General features: G+C 42.3%; 1 protein-coding gene across 1 annotated transcript in view; it reads right to left on the bottom strand.

Annotated features, from left to right (window-relative positions):
- LOC138487396 (carboxypeptidase O-like) overlaps nt 1–20852 on the bottom strand; it is a 309025-nt gene that overhangs the window by 102804 nt on the left and 185369 nt on the right. The window contains exons 8-9 of the mRNA XM_069613965.1: nt 16519–16623; nt 12371–12481 (exon numbers count right to left, since the gene is read on the bottom strand). Coding sequence (XP_069470066.1) covers nt 12371–12481; nt 16519–16623 — 216 coding nt within the window. The remainder of the gene's footprint in view (nt 1–12370; nt 12482–16518; nt 16624–20852) is intronic.

Raw genomic sequence — 20852 nt, 5'->3', positions numbered from 1 at the left:
TTCTTTAATGTCTTCCTAAGGCCTCCTCTGTCATGTTAGTCCAGGTAATCTTGCTACATTTACATCCTTTACATCAATGATATACAACGAAGTCTAGGCAAGCCTTAATTTCTATATTGGTAAGGTAATTCCAGTCTTGACATATGGTGCAGATGTTAACCCAGTGATAGGATCAATAGATTGGGCAAGGCTAGAGGGTAAACTTTGGAAGAGTGGTTTGTCCCTCCTCCGGTCACTTTCGATTGACTGTGTAAGGTATGAACTTGCCCTACAATGGAGATAGTATCTGAATATAGATTGATTCTGGTACCATGGTCAAATTCCTTATATGAGGATATTAATGTAGGGTTACAGGAGAGCGTAAATCCATTTTTGGTAAATATGCTCAGAAAGTCCTAAGGTCATGTGAATGTACTACACACAATCTAATAGACAACCCGATGTATGTAAAAAGGTCACTAAAAAGAAATGACTGCATTCAAACGATCACAGAAATGCGCAGTAAAAAAAATGTATCAATCATTGTTAATGCAGGATAAGCCTCTGGGTCTTCCAATGGGTTATCTGAAGCGATTTCCTAGCCCAACAGCTAGAGCCAATTTCCTAAGATTTCACTTTGATATATTACCAACCAGAGAGATCTTGTTTTATAGGCCTAAGGATTTATATACAGATAACCTATGTAAACGCTGTGGTAATTTATGTATTGAGAATCTGAGACATATATTGAAGGATTGTCAAGGCACAAAGGATCTGAGATTGAATAGGTTCTCAAGATTTGTGGATAAGGAATGGGGGTTGGGCACACAATCATTTTGGGAATGCATCAGTGTGGGGCATGAGACTGTTGACATGAAAAGTAATAAGTATACTAAGAGAACTCAACCTGCTGAGCAACCACGATTAATTGAACATTAGAATGTAAAGTATAATGGCTTTATTTCTTTGATGTTTCCTGCTTAGTCTCTGTCTTTTAAAAAACAAGTTTCTCTTGTTCTTGTTGCTACAATGTGAAAAGTAAATTTGTTGGCTACAATACAATAAAATAAATATTTGTAAAAAATGTTTTCAAGCCTTAATTTCTCTGCTTATTGCAGGTGGTCAGTATGGAAGATTTCCCTCTGCTGTTGTGAATCTCCCCATGTTTTCAAAAGTTTAGTAAGTGTATTCTGCCATGGAAATCAGACAGAGCTCTTTGTTTTATAAACTGGTGTTGATGGGTGTTACCCAGATGGGCCGGCTAACAAATGGGTGTATAATCAATCTTATCAAAAACTGTACTTAAGACCCCCAATGCATGCTTTCTGCTGGGCATCTGTAAATGGAATGCCAGCAGCATGTTAGTAGCAATGTGCCTACAGTTTTAGAAAGTACCCCGGCCAAACTGTTCACTAAAAAGTGTAAGCCCATTTACGGTTAGCAATCCTGCCACAAATGTGACAGTGGCACAAATCGGGAGGTACATTCATCCCTGTATCAGGAAGTACCCAAGTCTGTGAATACCCGTCGCACTCGGGGTCACTTAAGCAAAACAATAGAGTTTATGGCTGGAAGGTTTGGAATTAATCCTAAACTCTGGCAGTGCTCTGGGCAACCTTCCAGACCATCGTTCTTCACTTACCAACCCATTACAAAAGGGGAAAGTCCATATGCAAATCAGGGTTGTTTCCACCCCAAAAGGGGTAGTCCAGCCCCAACTGTTTGGTCACATCCCTTCTGCACGAGACCACAAGGATCCCTAAACATGTTTGGGCCTTGTTGAGCCTCATCAGTGAGGAGAAGCTTGTACCTCTAGCCCCAGCGGGCATGGGACCCACTTGTGGGAATACCGTCCCATTTGGGATGAATTACAAAAAATATAAGAGGTTATGGCTGGAAGGTTTGGAATTCATCCTAACCTCTGGCATTGCTCTTGGCAACCTTCCAGACCATCGTTCTTTGTCTGCCAAGCCATTACAAAAGGGGAAAGACCATATGTAAACCAAGCTTGGTTCCACCCCAAAAGGGGCAGTACAGCCCGAACTGCTTGGTCACAACCCTTCTGTATGAGACCACAAGCATCCCCAAACATGTTATGTGCTCATACAACCAGACTTCTTTAACTCTCCACCTGCATACTAGCAGTATGCAGTTCATTCTATTCAAGCTTCAACCCATTATTTCTCCTCTCTTCTATCTCCTCCATTTCTTTGCCTGTCTTTTCTCCAGCACCCTACATGGGGCCTTCTCCAATCACCTACAACATGTACTCCTCCCCTCCTGATACTTTCTCCAAGCACCTCCTCAATGTATTACTCCTCTCTTCCTGCCTCCTTTGTATCTTTTCTTCACTCATCTCCATCCACCCTCCTGATGTCTTGGCTCTGCACCTCCTCTCCTCTCTGTTCTCTACCTCACTCCTCCTCTTCCCCCTTCTGGCTGCCTCTCTTCCTCCTCTTTCTCCGTCCACTGCAACGTCTAATCGTGGTCAGGTCTTGGTCATAATTAGACTCCAAATCTGGTTGGTTCAACTTCACCTGTTTTAGGCTTTATGTCACTAGGCAGCCCTGCCCTTGTGTTCATGGAGATGTGGCACAAGCCTTGATAAAAGCGGTCTACCATCTTGGGTTTTCGTTCTTTGCATGTCTGTGGCAGGGTGTCCAATATGGAGCTCTATGGTCCTTTGGTCCATGTCATACAGGGCTGCTCAGCAGTGACTGTATCTTCATGAGAAAAAAAACATCCAGACGTTAAGTTACTTATGTACACCACACAACTATGGTTCTATGTGATATTTACGCATTTATTTTAAAGGCCGAACACAAAATAGACACATTTATTTGTGCCAATTCTGTGTGGCCTTTCAAATTTTGAAATGTGACATTCAAAACCCCCCACCGCCTGGGCGGGAAGGCGATCCTGCCCTGTCCCCACCCTATCCTGCTGAATTTCTTGAATAATTGGGTGGGGGGTTTACCTCACAAACCCTCCCTTTCATCAAACACCACCCCCCTTCTCAGCCCAGCACACTTCCCCTCCTCTCCCACACAGTCACACAAACACACATTTACCCCTGCCCCTCCCTCCTTCCCCACCACAAACATTCCCCTTCCTCACAAGCACTCACAAACACACACACACACACACACACACACACACACACACACACACATACACTCAACACTGTAAATACACTTACCTTGCCCATGCGACTTCCCTCGTCTGGCCGTGCCTGTCAGCTCCTGCATACACTCATGTGCTACAGAGGCAGGACAGTTTGATTTATAAAGATGGCTTGGAGCAGTCTCCGAGCCGTCTTTCTAAATCAGTCTTTTTTTTCTTTTTTAAAAAACGAGTAAGTAACTCAATATCCACAACTACTTGTATTTTTTTACGGCCAACATCCCTGTGGCACTAAACTCTTGGTGGTTAGGATTTTGAAAATCCTCGTTCTTAGGTGGTTCTAGGAATACCCTAGATTGAGATGTGCCCTACTAAACTGTCTCATTGGAGGTGGGGGCAGTATTCTGAGCCCTTTGATGGGTCTTTGTCAAATGGCTGGTGCACACCGGGATGGGACAGGGGATGCCCTATGAATTTCCCTGGTTCCAGCATTGGGTATCGGTTAGTAGTACTTGAACCTGTTGTCACCCCACCCTCTATTCCAAGAGACATGCAGGGGAGGGATTTGTTCATAAGGCTGAGATGGGCAAAGAAGATTTTTGTGAAGGGTAGCTTCCTGGATATACACATTTTAAGGTCAGAAGGAATGAGTAATGGAGTTTTAAGAACTTTTGTTATATAACCATTCCTTGCAAATTAAAAAGGTGGTATTTGGAACATAACTTCTATTAATTAGTGAATTATTTATAACCTGCATGTTGCCAAATGATCAATACTTTAAATGATGGCATAACAAGGATTTTACTCTTTTCCGTACATTGAAGCAGATAAATTATGTGAGGTATTGAAGTGTATTGTAGTAGTCATTTCTGTTAAGAACAGCTTGGTCTTGTTATTATGTCTGAGCACGTTCATTTCAAATGACCAGAGTCACCTTTATCAGAACAGTCAAGTCTTTCTTCTATGTCCACCCTTGCTCTTAGTATTATTTGGAGTATATCATAATATGATATGATATGACATTTATAACGCGCCTATACACAGGTGTTTCAAGGCGAGGTGACGAGGCAAAGGAGGGGAAACAAAAGGAGGACAAAGACAGCGATCTTACTAGGCCAAGTGACATTGAGATTGTGCAAGTGCATGGGACAGGGGAGGGGAAAAGTGCCAGGGGAAGGGGATGAAGGGCAAGTGCAGGACACATGATCAAAAACAAGTAGTGCGGCCAGCAGGTGGCAGTGCAAGAGTTAAGTGAAGACAACAAGTGTCTGATAAGTGCAGGTAAAGGGACTGTAGGGTTGCAGATACAGACCCAAACGCAAGGTTTGCCAGGAGGCAGTGCAGGTGTGCAACTGGGCAGACAGGGACCTGGACCCGAAGTTCAGAGGGTAGCCTGGTGACCAGTGCAGTATCAGACAGGAAATCAGCAGGGAAGAGGAAGAGAGAAGGCAGAAGCAAAGAGGAAATCTTGAGATGCTGCCGGAACCGGAGATGGTTCTTCTCAAGTTTCAGAGAGGCAGGGAGGCTGTTCCAGAGGGAGACACCAGCGAGGAGAGAGATCTGCCCCCGACTCGTTGCTTGAAGAAGCACCTGATCCTCAAGGAGTTGGAGGTGGAAGAGCGAAGAGCTTGAGTAGGAAGATATTTCCAAAGAGAGAGTTGGAGGTATTGCAGTCCCAGGCCCAGAAGCCCTTGTGGACAATGCAGTCTTGAACGGGATCCTTGCAGCCACTGGGAGCCAATGGAGAGATTTCAGGGCTGAGAGATATGATCACTGGGCTTGAGGCCAAGGACAATTCTCGCAGTCCTGTTCTCGATGAGTTGTAGAGGACGGAGAGTAGTCAAGCCTGGAGAGAACCAGAGCTCTGTTGACAGAGCGCTTCTGGGGAAAGGAGAGGAAACAAAGAATACCTCTGAGGAGGTGCAGTTGATAGTTTGACTTCTTAGAGACGTCAGAAATGGGAGGAGAGAAGGAAAGTGTGGAGCCGAAGATGACCCCGAGGTTTGGCGGCACACCACTCCTGGATTGCAGACAGACAATCTGAGATGAGAGAAGGAGAAGAGGCGGCAGAGGGGAGCCTGACAGCGAGCTGAGTGTCATATGACAGATTCATTTTGACAACAGGATAATTCGAAGTTGATATGTTGGGTTTTCTGTATTTGATGTATGAGGAAGTCTTCTGCAGAAAGGAAGAAGGTAGCTTGTATTGCTCCAAGTAGTATCATATTTATTTCAGGGTCTATAAATTCTGATATATGTAGAAAGTGAAGAAGGACAGGAATTAGGACTACACACCATCAGAGGCAAACATGCGGAATGGATCTGCGTGGAAAGCAAGCATTGTGTAATTATATTGTATGTTTTTTAAAGAAAAAATTAATAGTGGCGAATCACAGGAGTACCTTTCTACTACCTTTCTGTTGTTTGGTTCATTTGTGATAGCTACCTTCTGTCCCTTGACTGAAACATGTAGTGGCATATCAATGTTGATTTTGTTACTATTGATTAAATTATGATTAAAAGGAAATTATGAATACAATTAAAATGGAAATTACCATTTCAATTGTAGTGGAGAAGTCTTCCTTTCAAAACCAAGCATTAGCAAATTCTCCACAAGATGTGCTTCTTATTGCTATAACGATTAAATTGTGTCTGAGACCCATAATCAGTGTGTTATTTTACTGGATTTTTCACATGAAACCTGGCGATTGTTTCTCAAAACAGACACATCTACTGGAATATATTTTCTAGTGCTGTGAGAATATTTTACGCATTCAGGGCCTCATTATGACCCTGGCGGTATGGAGTGAACGGCGCCGTAAAAGGTGCCGGCGCCATTCACTCCGTACCGCCGCATTACGAGTTTCCCTCGCGGGACACGGTAAGCACACCTGGGAAAACCAAGCGTGCTTACCAGGGCCCGTGAGGGGAAGAGGGAGCAAACAAGGGGCCATCTCGTAATGGCCCGTTGTTTGCTCCCTCCCCCATTCCCATTCAGCCCTATAGGGGCTGAATGGGAATGGGGAAGGACCGTGTCCGCATCCTTGGAGGGAGGAATTACCGGGCCTTCCGAACTCGGAATGGCCCGGTAAGTCCTCATTCCGAGGACCCGGACCCTGACGCGATTTCGGTGGCAGCCATGCCACCAATAACGGCATGGTTACCGCCAAACACGTAATGAGGGCCTCAGTGTGATAATAATATTGGATTTAGCTATTCTGCAGTTATGCATTAATGATTCACACATAGATCACTCAATTCAGGATAATTGTTCTGAATTACCCATAGACTGGTTCCCAGCAATTGTCGTGACTGGGAGATCCCAATATCTGATTTCGCAGGAATAGCCTATTTCTCACAGTGGAGCTTCAATGAACAGACCACAACGTTGCTCATGATGGTCTCGATAATGTGATGGTATTCTGAGCGGAGGAGTTACTCCCTGAGCAGGATGCTGCAAACTGTGGGTCTCCAGATGTTTTGAACTACAACTCTGATGATCCTGCAGTATTGACTATGATCGCTAGGACTGTCAAACGGGATATCATATTGTGCCTCCTTTATTGTATATATTGGCCTAAGCCCAGTCGCTCTGCGAAGAAATCCGTGTTACAAAGTTCTGACCTTAGATTGACTTAGCCGCCCTTTTAGGTCCATCTGCCATTTTGATTTCTACTCCAAAGTCACTCTGTATTCTAAAATGGTGGACAGTGTTCTCCTGCTCGTAACCTTAGCCGTTCTGACCTTTACATAGGTTAATGTCTAACCTGCCCGTAGGCTTAATGTTTGGGTCATGTAATGAGACCTTGTCCTACATTTGACCTGTAGATAAAGGATTACCTGCGCCAACAAGTCCGATCCGCGGACATACATCAAATACAATGTTGTTTAAATACTGAATGTGAACACTTGTTGAACTACATTGAATAAGACATGTACTAAGGCTTAATGTTAAAACCAAAGATACGCTGTTGCTGTTGTGACTTGTTGTTATATAAACTGGAAGTAATCCACATGCATATAGGTGGACTAACGAGAGGTGAACTCGGCACGAACTCTAGACCGATACTTATTACCTTGCAGAGGGGCTGGACATTGTGGTTGAAAACTGTATAAAAGATGTGAATATTTAGATGTCCAGTACCTCTCACTTATCACACCGAAAGGCTGGTATTCGCTGTGATGTACTGAGGGCCAGATAGCTATCTGTTTCAGATCTGATTTTGTTTCTTTGTTAACTGTACAGTTTTTGGAATAAAGATCCGAGAATCTTTATAAGCCCGTGTTTGGTATATTTCCTTTTGGGGTACTCAGCCTCGATATTTCCTTTTGCTTTTACAGGACCAATGGGAGTTGTAGTCCAAAACATCTGGATAGCTAAAAGGCTGCAGGCCCATCGCTTTGATGGATGCTGCGGCCAAAATCTTTACTCTTTTGATTTTAGATGTAATCCAGTCTTATATATCGCACTTAAAGCTGTTGCCACGCTTTCAAGTGGGTTTTAGAAAACATATGGGTTGCCCTCTCAACGCATCTATTATGGCTCATTTATACGAACACTCTAAACATTCAAGAACAGGCCCTATTTACATGGCAGCCCTTGATTTTACGGCTGCATTTGACACAATGAATAGAGATGTGCTTTGGGAGAAGATGATTAATCTGGGCTTTCCTCTAGATCTGGTGGCGATCATTGCACTCTTACACCAAAACACCTCTTATCAAATAAGGTTGACAATGAATGGGGCTGTAACTGTTCCAATCTCTACTGAGATTGGATTTCTCTACTGAGATTGGATTTAAACAGGGCTGCAATCTTGATGCAGTCCTGTTTAATCTCTATTTACTAGACATGGATGCTGATTGGAGTGAGAATGTCATATTCCCTGTCAAACTGGTTCGACTGGCGCTTAATTGGATTGGAGTTGCTGACGATCTTATGTTTTTGGATCGCACTCCTTTTGGGCTTCAGACAAAACAGAATTTATTTTTCAGTTTTGCCCGAAAAAATAATCTCCAAATTAATCAGACTAAATCATTTATTATTTCATTTGCAGAAGGCAAGAAGAAAATCGCTAAATTCAATTGGTGTTTGAATGGAGTGTGTATTCCGCAGATGCCCTTGATTCGTTATCTCGGTTATACACTTGCAAATACTTACTTCATATCTATGTGGAAAGATCTTCTTAATGTAAAAGCGAAGTCGCTCACCTCTCAGATGAAGATCATTTTTAACAAGTATTGTCAATTCTCTGTTCTCCCCTGTTTAAAATATTATCTCCTAAAAGTAGAACCCATATTTCTATATGCACTTGATATCTGTCTCTTGGAGATGGAGGGGTTTCTTGATATGATACAGGGTAGAAGGTGGAAGCAGGTACTTGGTCTAGCGCTTTGAATCCCGAATGTGCTTATTTGACATGAATTGGGGAATTTACGCCTTTCGGTCAAATGACACTGGTGCATGTTGAATACCTATGTGAAAATGTTTGCCCCTCCGAAACAATCCTTTTATGAAGACTTTTCCATTTATGTTGAGGGAAGGCTCTGTTCCATCTATGGTAAAATTTGAAAACAAAATGGAAGTAATCTTGCAGTCTGCCTTGATCAGCAAGGAAGACCTTATTGCTGGTCTTCAGTCCTGTAAGCGCAAGTTTCAGAAGAATTATTAGTGCTTAATGTTAGATCAAATTGGAAGAGCAAGGCATACTATGAATATGCAAAATTTCGCAGAAAATGGGTTGAGAGACCTAGTTATTTGGAGATGTCTCCATGTAATCGGTTGCGTAAGATGTATATGCGCTTTAAACTGTATCAAATGAAAGGATTCAATTCTGGAACGTGGAGGAGGAGAATCCAACTCCTGGCAGATGCTGATTCTGTGTACAAACCTCTGTACTTGAATCCCTATAGCATTTGACCATATATTGTGAGTTTTTTTAAGCCTTTATATATAGGATGTTTGGACCTTATCTATCCCTGTCATCCTGGTTGAACAGAGAAAGCTTATGGGAAAATTGTATGTGGGGTTCTAATCGAAAGCTATTGCTTAAATTGATTCAACTTTTGAATGTTATTCAAGACAATTTGGATCTAAAGAAAATTCCAGTACCTCACTGCGAGAGTTGAAAGGTCATTGACTGAGAAAGTGATCCATTTTATGGAATCTTGCTGCAACCAATATATTGGTTGGTATTATGAGGTTTTATGTTGTAATATGATGAAATAGATGTTGAAAATGATTATGCTATGTTGAAATGTGGAATGGTCAATTTCTTTTTTCATGTTTGTATATCCATTTTGTAATAATCTAATTTTTGTACAATAAATTAAAAGGCTGCAGCACCCTAACCTAGACAGAACATGGGACGGACACACTTTAATATGTATTCATCAGTTTGTCCCCAATGAGACAAACTTAAGAAATCAAATTATAGTATTTCTGTATAACGTGCATAAGGGATTATATTTGTGACTCCACTAGTATGAAACAACTTTGAAAAGTGTGTTTGGTGACCTCTGAAATCATGTGAACATCTCAGTGGTCCTCTCATAACCATTACTTCGCTGTAAGCCTAGGGCTTAGGTGAGGTTGCAGCCTGTATCTGTATTTATTTTACCTCCCATATTGTGCCCTCTGTTGAGAAATTGTTTTAAATATTCTGAGGACCTGAGAAGCAGATACATAACAGACAACATGCAGTCAAACACAAAAATGACACACATGGGATGCTGTCATTCGCTTCCCTTGTTCGGCATCATGGGCTTCGGGAGTTGTGGGGGTGTCCCTCAGCTTCCATGATATTGGAATCAGGGGACATTAAAAAAATAAAAACACTGAAAAAGGGATCCTGCGGCCCCAGCTCTGACCCACGTTAGTGATAGGGAACTGACGCTGCAGGGATAGAGGAGAGTTGGTGGTACACTTCTGTATGTGCAGTTCAAAAGGTAAGTGGGTGGGTAGGGAGATGAGGGATGCCTGAAAAGTGATCTATGGAATCACTGCGCAGCATGATTTTGGAATTCAGTATTTTCAGATTCGCAATTTTGCGCTGCATAGTAATCACGTAGATCCTGTTCCATCAGCATAAATTTGCTTTCAGTGGTTCGAGCTAATCTGCTAAATGGAAACCTTACAAGTGGCAGGCAGCAGAGGTTTGGACACAAATGTGAGCTAGCCTGGTCTCACAAAAAAGACTCTCATGGAAACAAGTGTACCCTAACCAGGTTGTGCTCTGCCAAACACTATTGTAGAGGAGCAGCTGAATGCCTCTGCAGGAAGTCCCGCCCCCATCCTGCCTAAATGTTGGAAACCAGAAACCGCGACATGCACAACACCAGTGATGGTGCCTATTCCACGGAGAAACATCAAGAAAAGGTATCCATTATGAAGACCCTATATGATGTACACCGGTAGAGATGACAATCTCTTGGAGAGCCCCAAAGGAATATGAAGACGAGAAGAAAAGAGGCTGGTGATGTCACAAGAAATGAGCGTGACGCACTGAGAAGAATGGTCTAAGAAGGAGATGCACAGACCTTGTAGAATCTGATGACGAAGTAAAGAATCGAGTAAACTTTCATATGCGGAATGAAGATTCTACGTCTGAAGAGCACTGTTGAACATACAAGCCGTTTTATAACTGTATAGATGCAGCAACGCAAGTAGACTAAGTGATCTTAAAGGCTAGTTAATATATAGTGAATAGACTGCAGGCGGTGCTGTCATTATATAGAATCTGGACATCGGTGTCACACATTTAGCAAGCTTAGACCCGTGAAGAAAGAAGGATCGGAAAGCTGTGTCGCAATAAGGAAACAGCTGAAGATCAAGGAAAGGCCTGAAATAGCTGTCTGGCCTGGTGTCAAAAGATAGAGCGGCCAAGAACCGGTTATCTATCCTTGAAGAACAGTGAACGTGAGAAGCTGAATCAGCCCTTGTTAAGGTGCAAGAAAGAACACCATGAGTGTCAAGTTTATTAATTCAAGACAATTAAATGCTGCAAAACAGGCCGAAATACGGTCTCCTGTCACGTGAGTCAAGGATGGAAATAGGAGATGGGCGTGCTGACCAGAACTATCATAAGAGTGTGCCTATACTCCCTTTTATTCTCAGGAGCAAGGATACTTTGCAAGGACAAGTTCAAAGACAATCTGAATGGCAGACGGAATGAGCGATGAGAGATGTTGGGCTAATTAGGTCGGGAGACACGGTCAAGTCCACCCACTGGCACCTGGGGTACCAGCTTACGTGCAGCTAGTGAGCCAAATGTTCCAGAATCATACAAGTGTGCCAGCCAATTGTAGTGGGCCATATAACGAAGGGACTTATAGTTCGATAGGCAATGATGTAATGAGTATCTAGTAACTGATGAAGATGACTTGCACTAGGGTTGGGCATAAATTGTCCAACTGACTGTAAAGACCCAATCACAACCCGATCCCTTAAAGAACGTATACTTAGATGTTCCCCTTAAGCCACTCAAAACCCCCCGTAGGTTTTCATAGTTTGCCACGTAGTATGACCTCATGTATGATGACGTTTTAGTATTTAAATGTGTGTTTATGCAAAATGATTGAGAGCTCGAGCGAACGTCTGTTGATGTCCGTTGTAACTCTGTTTTAGACAATTGAAAATAATACAGTCGGAGGAGATTTTTTGCCAACTTATTGAGTTGGTCTTATTATTTGGTGTAAGAGTTATTCTGCATCCCCATCCTTGTATGACATGTTACTGATTTAAAGGGCCCTTTAAAGCACCCCCCGTGGGTACATTACTGATACTGAGTGCACAATGATAAAGTTAACTGGCTGTTGGAGGACCACCATATGTCATTAAAAAGCAGAACCCGAGACAATTCTGGTCAGTGTTTCATTGAGGATAGCTCAGCGGCAACGTGCTCACCTTGGAAGCAAGATGACACGAAGCAACACAGGTTCAATCATTGGGATCACGCTTGGAAACCTCTGGGTATTTAAGTGCGTTATAAATATGCAACTAAGACAAAAAAAACCATTATGCAACTAAAAAACAAACAATTCCTGTAACAGCGCCTCGAGGCCCGTGGGCTATGTGAGCGCTTTAAAAATGTAAAATAAATAAATCCATTGTGTGCCAGTTGGCTTTATTATTGTGTGCTGAGTATCAATAGTGTTTGGCAGAGCACATCCTGGTTAGGGCACCCTTATTTCCTTTGTTACACATCACCTATTTAGACTCAAAGCAGTGGGTACTCTTTTAAAATACTGTAGGGCTTTGCATAGTTACCGTTGTCCAAGAGTATATATAGCCATCAATGTTGAGCACCGGCACAATGTAGATGTCAATGGCCTGGAGGATCTTCTGTATTTTGGGGTCACTTTCTTTATTCTGTAACATCTAAAAGAGAAAAGACAGAGGAATAATGTCAGGCTGTGTACACATCCCCAATCACAATGCATGAAATAGCCAACAACGGCTAAACAGAATTTGTATCAATGGCTATGTGCATTATAAGAACTCCACTAGCGGTTAAATCCCGATTTTCTATTGTCAATAATTTCTTATTTCTGCTGCAAATCCATCATCCTATAGAAGCTAAGCTAGGCTGTGCACTCTGCTAACTTTACTCTAATCGTTATTAACAGTGTCAGCTACACATAATTCTAGCCTTAGCCCTATTATGCAGGCACATCCCAACCACAGCCCCATTATGCAACCTCAGCTCCTCCTTTACAGCAGTCAGTCACCCGACACTTTACTGCAAGGTCTTCCTTCTGTACAGATGTTTGTCACCCAGAACTTTACTGCAAGATATTCCTCCTTTACAGCAGTCTTGTCATCCAGCATTTTACTGCAAGGTCTTCCTTCTGTACAGCAGTCTGTCACCCAGCACTTTATGGCAAGGTCTTCCTTCTGTACAGTAGTCTGTCACCCAGCACTTTATTGCAAGGTCTTCCTTCTGTACAGATGTTTATCACCCAGAACTTTACTGCAAGATATTCCTCCTTTACAGCAGTCTGTCATCCAGCATTTTACTGCAAGGTCTTCCTTCTGTACAGCAGTCTGTCACCCAGCACTTTATGGCAAGGTCTTCCTTTTGTACAGTAGTCTGTCACCCAGCACTTTACTGCAAAGTCTTCCTTATAGCAGTCTGTCACCCATCACTTTACTGCAAGGTCTTCCTTCTGTATAGCAGTCTGTCACCCAGCACTTTACGGCAATGTCTTCCTCCTGTACAGCAGCCTGTCACCCAGCACTTTACTGCGAGGTCTTCCTCCTGTACAGCAGCCTGTCACCCAGCACTGTACTGCACGGTTTCATCTCCCATATCTGCCATCCATGGGAGTTGCTCGTGTCCCCTGTATCAAACAAGGAGATGCCATACCCTCACACATGTCATTACCTTGATGCCGGGGAGCTGAGCATCTTGGACTGTCGGCTTCATGGCCAGCTCTTTCTGTTTATGCATCATATCCAAATGTAAAGGAGTCATGTTTGATCATGGTGCCTTCTGCCATGGCTCCTGTTGGTGCAGGGTGTTATTACCTCTTGGCACCTGTGCTTTGAGTTCCTGCCTCTTACGGAGGATTGCTTTTTGTATGCAGTCTTTCCAAATGGTGGGGCTAAGATAAGCATTACCAGTACGCTGTCGCCAAGCATGCAGCAAATACAAGAATACACATGATAATTTGCCTGGGTAGTCCATTGGATGCCCTGTATTCATGTAACACATGGCTCACTTCTCCTTAGTCACACAACCTGATGGACTGAGTTGCAGCCTGTCACTTATCATTCAAGTCACCTGGCCATATTTGAGCTACTTGGCTTCCCTTAGAAGTTCAAGCGAAGCATTGGTGTATCATTTGGACCTTTTAGGCATCAACACAAATCCTATTATATTTGAAAAATGTGACAAGCCCTAGTGTTTGCAGAACATTTTGCTCTGTTATAGAGGCAAGATATCCTGACATGTCAATGCTCTACACAGGTCAACACAAGGCAAATGCCCGGCTGTGAGCCTGCTTCGAAGCACTTCAGAAAGAAGAGAATGACATTGCTTAGAACCTCCACCAACCAGATGACAGGGGCGCTTGTGTGAGAAGCGCTGTGCTACAAATACTATTCAGAGACACAGCACACTTTGTTTAAAAATCTGAAAAGAGGAATCCCAATCTAAGGGACAAAGGAAATGAGCAGACCTTTGGAAAAGGGGATGTCCCTTTGTTCTGATTTGGTTTAACATTCCATGCTTTGTTTGAATCATTGATACACCCGCCTTCTATGGTGTAAGCCATGCTGGATTCTATCCATGCACGTCATTTCATGGATGTGACGTTGACCAAAAACACTGAGGTCAAATTCCAAGCATGGTGCAGGGCTGGTCATTGGGGTTGTTTATGTTCATGAAGTATTGTACCAGTTCAAGATGCTGTGTTGCATCTCAAGTCTGATGGTGGCATGGACATCAGCTCAAGATGTTGTGATACAAGAAGTGCAGCAGTGCTCTTAATGTGCTTTGCTTGTGGAGTTGCAACTGTTTTGAGTTCTTTGACCCAAGCCAATCAAAGCGTGCAGAACTGTCCGGCCTCCCGAATAGCTAAAATGTTTTAATGCAACTCTGGTGGATTTTGGCAGGTGGGTTGCCAGGAGTTCCAAGGAGTGGTGGTGGAATTGGAACCTGCCTCTATTGCTTTTGCAACTGAAATTTCCCTCATCCCTACTAACTACCAAACCGGTCATTGACTGTTGTGCCCATTTTGTAACATCTGATTTTTCCATCTGATATTTAAATATATTCATAAGCAATAGAGACCTCTAGTTTCTAAGGAATGCTCACTTGCCTTTATAAAGAATTTGAAAAACGTTGGCCTTATTACCGGATACTGAAATTACGCCTTTAAAATTGAACCACCAATTCATAACACTTTAGACACCCAGATTTCAAGCTTCATCAAATATGTGGACAGGGCTTGCCGCGGTTTTCTGATGCAGCTATGACAGGGTGATAGAGATATCCTGCAAAATGAACATGGCTAAAACAGGTAACTCATTTGTGTAACTGAGGTCAGTAGTGGAAAGATCAAGGATAGATGGTTTGGCACTGCTGTTTATGTCATTACCATCAGGTTCAACTTTGGGAATTAATATAGGGGATTCAGTACAACAGAGCAGAACACACATGTTACGAGAATGCAGAAAGTAATGCGTCTGTGTTCATTGAACGTTCATATATTGTTTCAAGACATTTAACATCCCAATTCACTGGTGCCCAAAATGGCAAGGTGCTATTGGTTTGAATGGAACCAATTAAATTCTTCCCAATCCCTGTTATATGCTTCCTACTTTATACTCAATTGGTAGAAATAAGTCCTAATTAACATGGTGTTCCTTCATGAAGCACCTGAGCCACTATTCTAACGGTCACACAACTCATTCAGTGTTCCCATCGGTGAGTAGACAGTGCGAGAGAGATCCTACATGGTGTCTTTGCCAGAACAGTTTCCTGCTGGATCAGAAGTGTTATCAGGGAATCTTTTAGCCTCTGAAATTCAGTAGTAAATACACTACCTGGTAGGAGCTCTAAAATGAGTGCTATTCTTTTAACAAGCTGTGGCAGACAATGGGCCTCATTACGAGTCTGCTGGTAACCCGCCGGTGCTACCAGCGGGTTACCGTCAGACTCGCCTTACCCTTACCAGCGCTCGATATCCTGGTGTTACTGGGATATTACAGGCACCGACAACGGCAGTAGGTTTCCATTGCATTGAGTCAAACCATGAAGCACCGGCACCGTTGTCAGTGATTTCTCTGCTGGTAGGGGCCTGAACTCCCGGCAGATCGGTCCTGCTAATAGTTCACTGCCCCTACCGGCAGACTCGGAGTAAGTAATTTTACTGACATTTTTCCTACAACGGCTTACTCATAATGACCTCCAATGTCTTAGATTAAACTAAAAAATTTAGCAGGACTACCATTTCTTGAAAATATTAATCAACTATCAGTCCCAACAATATAATCACATGACAGACCTGGGGCAAAAAAGTATTTAATTGTACACGCAGAAGTGAAACATTGTCACTTTATATTCTCTTCATTGCCTCCATATCTAGTCCATGATACTAATATTCAACGGAAACAAATATCTGATCAATTCCTGAGCCACCCCTATGTGATATAAATTTGCATACGTCTAGCTCAAAGCCATTTGTCCCATAGATTAGGGACCTTAAGTCTCCATTAGTCAGCAAGATCCCACATCTTGCACAGTCATTTTGAGGTGTCCAGGGGTCAAGCACATCTGGATAACACAGTGAAACACATTTTTGGCACGATAAGCCTCATCATCTCTAAAATCCCCCAAAAGCAGCATTGACATTACCCATGAATAAAAAAAAAAAGGTTGGTCAGCTATCGCATTAAAAAAGGGGACTCACCTCTTTTACAAACCACTGACAGTACGCAGGAGCGATCCATTCCCTAGCATGTATCCCACAGTCCATCCAAATCATCTTTTTAGGCTTGGAAGATGGCGCACCAATCTAAAGAGAACAGGGCGAAGCATTAGAAAAATAGGTGCCTTGCATCTACACATTGAACTGTAATCAGACCCTATTCAATATCACCAATCCCTCAATATTCCACATACATATCTAAGCAGGCAGATGTTGAATTCAAACGTATTTTTGGGATGCATGATCCCTGTTGAAACAAGGAAACAAAATGGCAGATAGGAGGTGTGCTTGTGGCTAGATAGTGTTCGGTATAGTCAGATTGTAAAACACGCAAGGCCTATGTTGATTTTTTTTCTTTAGCCCTAAACTCGATTACAGGCAACTGGCGTCTTTTAAATCACAGTCCATAACAAAGATAATAGATATGATTAAGGGAGAAGGTTATGAGGGGTCTATCAGCCTAAGCAATTTCCAAGAGGTACATTATAGCTTCCAAAATTAATTGGACAAGCACATACAGACATAACTGAATGAGATTTCAACAGATCTTTACAGGGTTTTATTTGTTTTTACCAAATAAATGTTCAGGAAATGTAACAGGACATTGAGCACCCCAAATCAGCACACCAGGAATATTAGGCAGCATTGCACCCATTCCAAACTTTATGGGAATTTGGGGCCCACTTTTTAAGGGAATTAGTGTCATCTGGATGATCTGGTACAAAGCAACGCACATTGTTGGGAAATTAAAGTAGGTGGAACGTGGATTGTGTCAGGACATCTTTATATGAGAGTTCTTTGCATTCTCCCCCAGCGAATGTCTAGGAAATCTGTGGCAGATGTAATCCTTAGAGCATATTGGACTTGCAATATTGCTCAGGTTTACATTGGATATAAAGGCATATGTCTTTTGGGGCCAAACGTCATGGTTTCTTGTGAAAATGGTGCATTTTATAGTACATTGTGCCAGCAACTTGATGAATGAAATTTAAATACACCGTCAGAGTGTGCTAAAGGCTCCACGTAAGCAATTGCAGGAGAAATTAGTGCTAAATGTCACATTTCAAAAGAACATTTTGACAGTGATACATGTAGAAACAAGGTAGGACCGAGGTAGAATGTAAAGTCATTATTGAGGATAATTTGCCCCGATTAAATATGTTGGACATTTGTAAGAAAAACTGGCCAAAATATCACTGAAAACTGGATGTGTAAAGGCCATTCTAAGGACACTAACCACAAAATGAGTGTCTAACTGATACGTTGCAGACCAGTTCCCCAGAAGGAGGCTCATAGCAACTGATTGTAATGACAAACGATTGTACCTCTTACAAAACCCCACGATAACTAATCAGTATTTGTTCTGAAGTGGTCCCCAAACTCAGTGATAATGCCCAACAGTGACACACGTTGCCCCCCCCACTCTAGTGCCCAATAGCGCCAAGTCTGCACACTGTTTCCTTCAGAAAATAATAGCACCAACGTCAATAGATAGTTGTGCCATGTCACCATTGCAAACCGATCCAAACGTTTGCACATACTTTCTTTTCCCATGCTATTAATGGCTGAGCCAGAGCAAACGTCCTGACCCCATGCCCAAAAAAATAATTCTTGCCCACTTTATACGATGCCACGTTAATGTAACTATTTGCCACTTTTACAAATTGCCAAATTAAAACACCTATTTGTTAAACTTGAACAATTACTCTGTAATGTAGCCTTCCCAGAATTAAGAGTAATTGACATCTTCACCAGTTTCTACAATGATTAGGCAGTAAACATATTTGTCAATTTTCCGCAATGCTGTAGTAATGCACACACTGTTCCTGTTTCCACAATGTGACAGTACATGCATACAGTGTTTGCCCAATTTGCGCAATGCATTGAGAAGCACACATTGTCAATGTCCACATGCCCCACTTGTGAGCTTGGCAGGTACTTGTTACAAGAGCAGCATAATCGATACAGCCCCTTCCGGAAGATCAGCTTAGTCGCCAGAAGATCAGCTTAGTCGGTAGAGTGGCACAGAGCTGAGAGAATAATACCCACAGGGGCACAAACCCCATAAAATAGAGGCTCATAAGGGCACCTTCTCCTGACCACGACTCTCGAGCCGCAAACCTGAATTAAAGTGGTCGTGGGGTTGGGGAAACCTCTGTGGTTCAAATAATCTGTTCAATGGAACTTCTTAAAAGCTATTTGGCCTGACCATAAAATGTAGTACCGTATGTTCCGGCGTATAAGACGACTGGGCGTATAAAATGACCCCAACTTTTCCAGTTAAAACATAGAGTTTGGGATATACCCGCCCAATAAAACGACACCAGGCATATAAGACGACCCCCGACTTTTGAGAAGATTTTCCTGGGTTAAAAAGTCATCTTATGCGCCGGAACATTTGGTAATCTTCTGAAGAGCTTCAACTGGATTGAAAGCCCTGAACTGAATAAAAATGCGGTGCCATTATATCTAAACATGATAGAAAAATGCACATTCTGACAAGTGTCCGTTTGATTGTGACAGCAAGCAAGAGCCTGAAATCTCCAACAATGTACAGAGTGCATACATCTTGGTTCTTTTGCTCTGCTAGAAAGGCCTTACATGTTTATTTATTCTAGGCCTAATTTATTTATCAAATCGCTGACAAATATCAAGGCCAGGAGACATGTTTGGTTTTTGTGATTGTATTGCCTTGATAACATCCGGCTAGGCAACTATGATGGCAGGATCACCACCCAAACCAGTTGGCTCTTGAGGTTGGCACAGACAGTTCTGCTCATTAGCTTTTGGGAATATATTGCTCAAATACAAAATCCACTGTAATGCTCGTACACTGGTCTCAAGGGAAAAAGGAAAGGGGTGATCGGACACTTCTAATTTTCCATTAAAAAACAGCCTACATCTGTTCCATGGCTAAACTGGCATTTCATCGGGACTCTGGCATTTCCAGACTGAGAACAGAACTAACAGCCATGTCTCTATCTCTCTGAATAATTAATTATCACACAGCCCATTGAAATCTAAGTTTAGCCATGAAACATATGGCAACTTTGATTCAATGGTTTATCAAAACCATCTTCTTTTCTATCAGTGTCATTGATAGGGATTGGTTAAGGGTATAAGATGGCCCCTTACACATTGTATCATCCAGAGAATAATGGGCAGGTGAGGAGGATGAAAAGAAAATTACCACAGTGTGTGAAAATGGCTTTGCAAAATTAGCTTCATCAGAAGTGCATTCGATGAAATACCTTGATGAGCTGCAGAATTAAACTGCAAAGCTACATGGTGCTATCTCCATTGGTTTTCAGGAGAAGGCTTTAACCTAGTACAAAATTGTCTCCTTTCATATTGAGTGAAAGAAGAGAAATAGCGTGTGAAATTCAAATTACAAGCACCTTAAGAAACGTGAAGGACAATATGACAAAAGGAGATTTCAGGAACATTCCTGTTCCCTGTGAAGGGAATTGGGTGAAAATTAAGCTATACAGTTATAATGGCAAAGGTTGTGCCCCATTCCAGAAAGTGGTAAGCCCGCCCAAAGTGCTACATGTTGCTGTTAAAGTGGCTGGTGGCAGGGTCTGGAATGTAAATGTGTGGGTCAGAAAAAGGGCATGGTACTAACCCTATAAAAGAAATTACAACCAGGTGAAATGCCAATAGATCCTGTGCTGCCGCTCATGAACTCAAGAACGCAAACTTGAAAGAGTTAGATAATAATTCTGAAGTGATTCTAGACAAGGTTGCAGAAAGGGAAAAACTCTTTCATCAGCTGCAAGTCAAATAAATATAAGAATTATCCAACATATTAGTATTTTCCCTTTGATTTTAAAGGGTTTGTTATCTTTGTGAAAGGAGTGGACATTTGTTATATTTCACTCCACTAATTCTTTCAAAGTTACGTCATTGAGCTTGTCAAGTCATGGTGAAAATAGGTGATATTGACACAGTTTGAGCCATCCTGGCAGTGGTAAAAGGCCCCTACCAAATAGGTGTATGAGCATGGCGAGGGTCCTTAATGAGGGAACAAGGGGTCTAGTCCTAAATATTAAAGTGGGGGACTCATCAACAAACGCAATGGGATGTGATGTCACAAGAAATTAGCATATCACGGTGAAATATGCACATTTCATTAAATTGGCTTTGCATACCCACCCATATTGGACTGGACAAATGGCATTTGCCTTTCATAAAATCAACACACACGCAAAACCAAGACAGGACCTTTCCTTCTAATAGTGTTTTTGAAAATGTTAAAAGGTATGAATGTTTTAAACTCCAATAACCAATACAACTGTTTTCCCTGGGACTTGCAG

The sequence above is a fragment of the Ambystoma mexicanum genome, chromosome 9 (genome assembly GCF_040938575.1).
Source record: "Ambystoma mexicanum isolate Mex_15411 chromosome 9, UKY_AmexF1_1, whole genome shotgun sequence".
Lineage (NCBI taxonomy): Eukaryota > Metazoa > Chordata > Amphibia > Caudata > Ambystomatidae > Ambystoma > Ambystoma mexicanum.
The sequence above is the reverse complement of the archived record's forward strand: the minus strand, read 5'-3'. Positions and strand labels throughout refer to the sequence as shown.